Raw genomic sequence first — 5,827 nt, forward strand, 5'->3', positions numbered from 1 at the left:
GGTGACCTGTTGCGTTTTTGGTGTGGCATGTATTGCGGGAGGCTGCGGTGAGTTGGTTAAGTTAATGTGCTTATCCGTACTTAACAATTTTTTTATTGTAGGAACCGTCGATTATATGTATTCAAGTGAGTGTTTCTTTTATTGTGTAGGCAGTTATACCCACGATGTTGTAACGATCAAATTTTAATTAATAAAATTTTGTGTCGTTACATTACTTAGACTGCAGCAAGGTGTTAAAACAGCCCCTGGCATTTTTCAACAGATTGTTGATACAATGCTTAGCGGAACCAATACCATTGGGTTTATTGATGATATGATCTGTTCGGGAATTAATGAAGAAAACCACAAAATTCAATAGTTTAAAACCTTAAAACGTATTCAGGATTATGGTTTCAACCTTCGAGAAGTGTAAGTTTGGAGAAACATCTGTCGAGTTCTGCGGACACACGGTAGATCAATATGGTATCAGACCACATCCAGAGAAACTTCGATCAATCCAAGATCTCCCACCACCTACAAATTTGCAACAAACATGAGCATTTTTAGGAGCTGTAAATTATTATGGGAAATTCATTAAAAGTATGAAAAGCCTTCGCGGTCCTTTAGATAAACTTTTAAAAAAAGATAAGAAGTTTGAATAGAAACAACATCATAATGAAGCATTCAACAATATTAAAAATGTATTAGCTTCTGATCTATGTCTCACGCACTTCGATTCAGCAAAGAAAATAATTTTAGCTACTGATGCTTCAGAATACGATATGGGTGCAGTTCTCATACATCAATTTAATGACGGAACGCTTCACCCAATTATGCACTACTCAGCTACATTCAATGCAGCAGAGCGGAAGTATCCTCAAATACACAAGGAAGATCGATCTCTCGTGTTTGGATTAAAAAAATGTCACTATTACATTTCTGGTCGTCACTTTACCATTCATATCGACCACAAGCCACTTCTTGCTATATTCAACCCGAAAAATGGCATCCCGTTGTTTACAGCGGCTCGCCTATGCAACCACTATTCTGTCATACGACTTCTCTATTGAATACATAAATACTGACAGCTTTGGATATGCCGATATTATTTCTCGACTAATCGCAAACCATGTAAAACCTGATGAAGATACCGTCATAGCATCTATTCAATTAGAAGAAGACGAGGACCTCAAAATCAATTGTTTTACGGTAGAAACAGCCACCAAACTTCCAATCACTTTCACTACAATTCAAACAGCAACCAAAGCCTACCATACTCTCAATAAGGTCACGTTCTACAGCCAAAATGACTGCTGGCCTCAAAAGAAAAAACAAATCACAGATAATGAAGTAGCGGCCTTTTTCCAGCATCGACATCATCTTACGATCCAACAACAGAGTATTTTCTTTGGTGAGAGAATTGTTATTCCCAAAATTTACCACCAGCAAGTCCTTGAAGATCTCCATAATGGACATCCAGGTGAATGTCGTATGAAATTTCTTGCTGCTACCAAAGTTTTTTGGCCAAACATTAATCTTGATATCAAACATGTGGTCAAAACTTGTGACACATGCGCTATAGCCTCAAAAAGTCCAATGAAATGTACTCCTCAACAGTGGAAAATTCCTTCTGCACCATGGAAACGAATTCATATTGACTATGCTGGTCCAATCGATAGCAATTACTTCCTTGTTATCATAGACGCTTTTAGCAAATGACCAGAAATATTCAAAACTTCAACTACTACTGCAGCTAAAACTATTGAGTTCATTCAGAAAGCTTTTGCGCAACACGGCCTTTGTGACACGATTGTTAGTGATAATGCTCCGCAATTCATCTCGCAAAAATTCAAAAATTTTTGCGACTTCCAAGCAATTAATCACATATCTACAGCTCTATACAGTCCACAATCAAATGGCCAAGCAGAACGGTTCGTTGACCTACTCAAATCAGGACTTAAAAAGGCTAAGGGAAGTATCACTTGCTATCGATACACACCACCCTGTAATCTCGGTATGAAATCACCATCTGAGCTCCTAAATGGCAGAAAAATTAAAATTCGTCTTGACTGCATTCAACAGCAAAAACAGGAAGGCGAATTAGAAAAACAAAGTAATCAGCAAGAGACAAAATTAAAGCAGTTCAGCATTGGAGATAACGTTTACTATAAACTTCATTCCAATAATAATAAATGGACTTGGATGCCATCTGTAATCATAAAGAAACTTGGAGTAGTCAATTATGAAGTCAAAATTGACCAGGAAAGTAATGATGATCTCCACTCTCACCCAGAACTTAACTCAGTTTATGTCAATCATGTATCTAGAAAGTTATGTTTTAGACGCCTTCGTATCGAAATACCTGTCCACCATGTGCTTTGCCATCTGGGTGATTGGTTTTATAAAATAAATAACTAGGAATAAAAAAGAAATTTTTGTTTGTTAGATATGTTTCTGAGCATGAAATTTGTGAGTTCAAGTTTATGTTGGCTTAAGCCGTTTGCATTCCATGTACAAATTTTTTAAAGTACTCATTATTTAGACAAGAACATTTGCATTAATTGGCTTTGCATTTTAACTATCTCGTTAAGAGTAGTTTGCATGATTGACATAAACTGAGTTAAGTTCTGGGTGAGAGTGGAGATCATCATTACTTTCCTGGTCAATTTTGACTTCATAATTGACTACTCCAAGTTTCTTTATGATTACAGATGGTATCCAAGTCCATTTATTATTATTGGAATGAAGTTTATAGTAAACGTTATCTCCAATGCTGAACTGCTTTAATTTTGTCTCTTGCTGATTACTTTGTTTTTCTAATTCGCCTTCCTGTTTTTGCTGTTGAATGCAGTCAAGACGAATTTTAATTTTTCTGCCATTTAGGAGCTCAGATGGTGATTTCATACCGAGATTACAGGGTGGTGTGTATCGATAGCAAGTGATACTTCCCTTAGCCTTTTTAAGTCCTGATTTGAGTAGGTCAACGAACCGTTCTGCTTGGCCATTTGATTGTGGACTGTATAGAGCTGTAGATATGTGATTAATTGCTTGGAAGTCGCAAAAATTTTTGAATTTTTGCGAGATGAATTGCGGAGCATTATCACTAACAATCGTGTCACAAAGGCCGTGTTGCGCAAAAGCTTTCTGAATGAACTCAATAGTTTTAGCTGCAGTAGTAGTTGAAGTTTTGAATATTTCTGGTCATTTGCTAAAGGCGTCTATGATAACAAGGAAGTAATTGCTATCGATTGGACCAGCATAGTCAATATGAATTCGTTTCCATGGTGCAGAAGGAATTTTCCACTGTTGAGGAGTACATTTCATTGGACTTTTTGAGGCTATAGCGCATGTGTCACAAGTTTTGACCACATGTTCGATATCAAGATTAATGTTTGGCCAAAAAACTTTGGTAGCAGCAAGAAGTTTCATACGACATTCACCTGGATGTCCATTATGGAGATCTTCAAGGACTTGCTGGTGGTAAATTTTGGGAATAACAATTCTCTCACCAAAGAAAATACTCTGTTGTTGGATCGTAAGATGATGTCGATGCTGAAAAAAGGCCGCTACTTCATTATCTGTGATTTGTTTTTTCTTTTGAGGCCAGCAGTCATTTTGGCTGTAGAACGTGACCTTATTGAGAGTATGGTAGGCTTTGGTTGCTGTTTGAATTGTAGTGAAAGTGATTGGAAGTTTGGTGGCTGTTTCTACCGTAAAACAATTGATTTTGAGGTCCTCGTCTTCTTCTAATTGAATAGATGCTATGACGGTATCTTCATCAGGTTTTACATGGTTTGCGATTAGTCGAGAAAGAATATCGGCATATCCAAAGCTGTCAGTATTTATGTATTCAATAGAGAAGTCGTATGACAGAATAGTGATTGCGTAACGTTGCAGGCGAGCCGCTGTAAACAACGGGATGCCATTTTTCGGGTTGAATATAGCAAGAAGTGGCTTGTGGTCGATATGAATGGTAAAGTGACGACCAGAAATGTAATAGTGACATTTTTTTAATCCAAACACGAGAGATCGATCTTCCTTGTGTATTTGAGGATACTTCCGCTCTGCTGCATTGAATGTAGCTGAGTAGTGCATAATTGGGTGAAGCGTTCCGTCATTAAATTGATGTATGAGAACTGCACCCATATCGTATTCTGAAGCATCAGTAGCTAAAATTATTTTCTTTGCTGAATCGAAGTGCGTGAGACATAGATCAGAAGCTAATACATTTTTAATATTGTTGAATGCTTCATTATGATGTTGTTTCTATTCAAACTTCTTATCTTTTTTTAAAAGTTTATCTAAAGGACCGCGAAGGCTTTTCATACTTTTAATGAATTTCCCATAATAATTTACAGCTCCTAAAAATGCTCATGTTTGTTGCAAATTTGTAGGTGGTGGGAGATCTTGGATTGATCGAAGTTTCTCTGGATGTGGTCTGATACCATATTGATCTACCGTGTGTCCGCAGAACTCGACAGATGTTTCTCCAAACTTACACTTCTCGAAGGTTGAAACCATAATCCTGAATACGTTTTAAGGTTTTAAACTATTGAATTTTGTGGTTTTCTTCATTAATTCCCGAACAGATCATATCATCAATAAACCCAATGGTATTGGTTCCGCTAAGCATTGTATCAACAATCTGTTGAAAAATGCCAGGGGCTGTTTTAACACCTTGCTGCAGTCTAAGTAATGTAACGACACAAAATTTTATTAATTAAAATTTGATCGTTACAACATCGTGGGTATAACTGCCTACACAATAAAAGAAACACTCACTTGAATACATATAATCGACGGTTCCTACAATAAAAAAATTGTTAAGTACGGATAAGCACATTAACTTAACCAACTCACCGCAGCCTCCCGCAATACATGCCACACCAAAAACGCAACAGGTCACCCCACAACAACAGACATCCAGCAATGGAATTAATATGCATTATGATTCACAGATTTTTCTTCTAACATTGATTGTTTTATCAATTATAATCATAATTATTTGTTTATAATTTATTTTTTAAAAGGAAAAAAAAACCACGCTTTAAAAACATTTCGACTGGCACAACACATTATTAAAAAAAAGAATAAACAACAAACGAGATCAAAACAGAACTGTCAAACTAAGAAAGCTTTGGTGCAAAGTTGTGGAACTAGGTCAAATCGTGAAGAAAAAAACAAGTTCCAGCTTCCACAAGAGTAAAATATGGAATTCGCCCTAAAGCTGAACTGTCACTGGTGCATTGCAGGGAGATCAGTTAACGAGCTTCGATTAACGGTCGTTGAACTTTAACGTACCTACAGCTGGCACCGTTGATCGTTGACGGTATAAAAGTGCGTGCACCAGGAAGAAGTGGTCTCTTTTTGTTTTGTTCGGCGACTAAAGGTACGAGAAAAATTGTGGTGTTGGATTCATCAGCTGAGATTACCATGTGAACATATAATTTATAGCAAATTGCTACTAACCTGTGAAAATTTAAATTTTATTTTAAAACTAAGAAATATATACAAAGAACTAATGTTGTTGATTTATTAAAGAATTAAATTAAAGAATTGTTAATATATAATTTATAGTAAATTGCTACTAATCTGGGAGAATTTAAATTTTATTTTAAAACTAAGAAATATACGCAAAGAACTAATGTTGTTGATTTATTAAAGAATTAAATTAAAGAATTGTTAATATATAACTTATAGCTAATTGCTACTAATCTCTGAAAATTTAAATCTTATTTTAAAACTAAGAAATATACACAAAGAACTGAGGTTGTGGATTTATTAAAGAATTAAATTAAAGAATTGTTAATATATAATTTATAGTAAATTGCTACTAATCTGTGAGAAT

At 35.6% G+C, this 5,827-nt stretch overlaps 2 protein-coding genes across 2 annotated transcripts; one reads left to right on the forward strand and one right to left on the reverse strand.

Annotated features, from left to right (window-relative positions):
- The first annotated feature begins 981 nt into the window (after positions 1–981).
- Positions 982–1,698, forward strand: LOC119666145 (uncharacterized protein K02A2.6-like). The gene has a single exon (XM_038075427.1). The coding sequence runs from the start codon at positions 982–984 to the stop codon at positions 1,696–1,698; it is 717 nt and encodes a 238-aa protein (XP_037931355.1).
- Positions 1,699–3,180: 1,482 nt separating this feature from the next.
- LOC119666146 (uncharacterized protein K02A2.6-like) lies at positions 3,181–4,125 on the reverse strand. The gene has a single exon (XM_038075428.1). It carries the CDS (start codon positions 4,123–4,125, stop codon positions 3,181–3,183), a length of 945 nt encoding a protein of 314 aa, XP_037931356.1.
- Between the last annotated feature and the right edge of the window lie 1,702 nt (positions 4,126–5,827).

This window comes from Teleopsis dalmanni, chromosome 1, assembly GCF_002237135.1.
Source record: "Teleopsis dalmanni isolate 2A chromosome 1, ASM223713v2, whole genome shotgun sequence".
In the NCBI taxonomy this organism is placed as follows: Eukaryota; Metazoa; Arthropoda; class Insecta; order Diptera; family Diopsidae; genus Teleopsis; species Teleopsis dalmanni.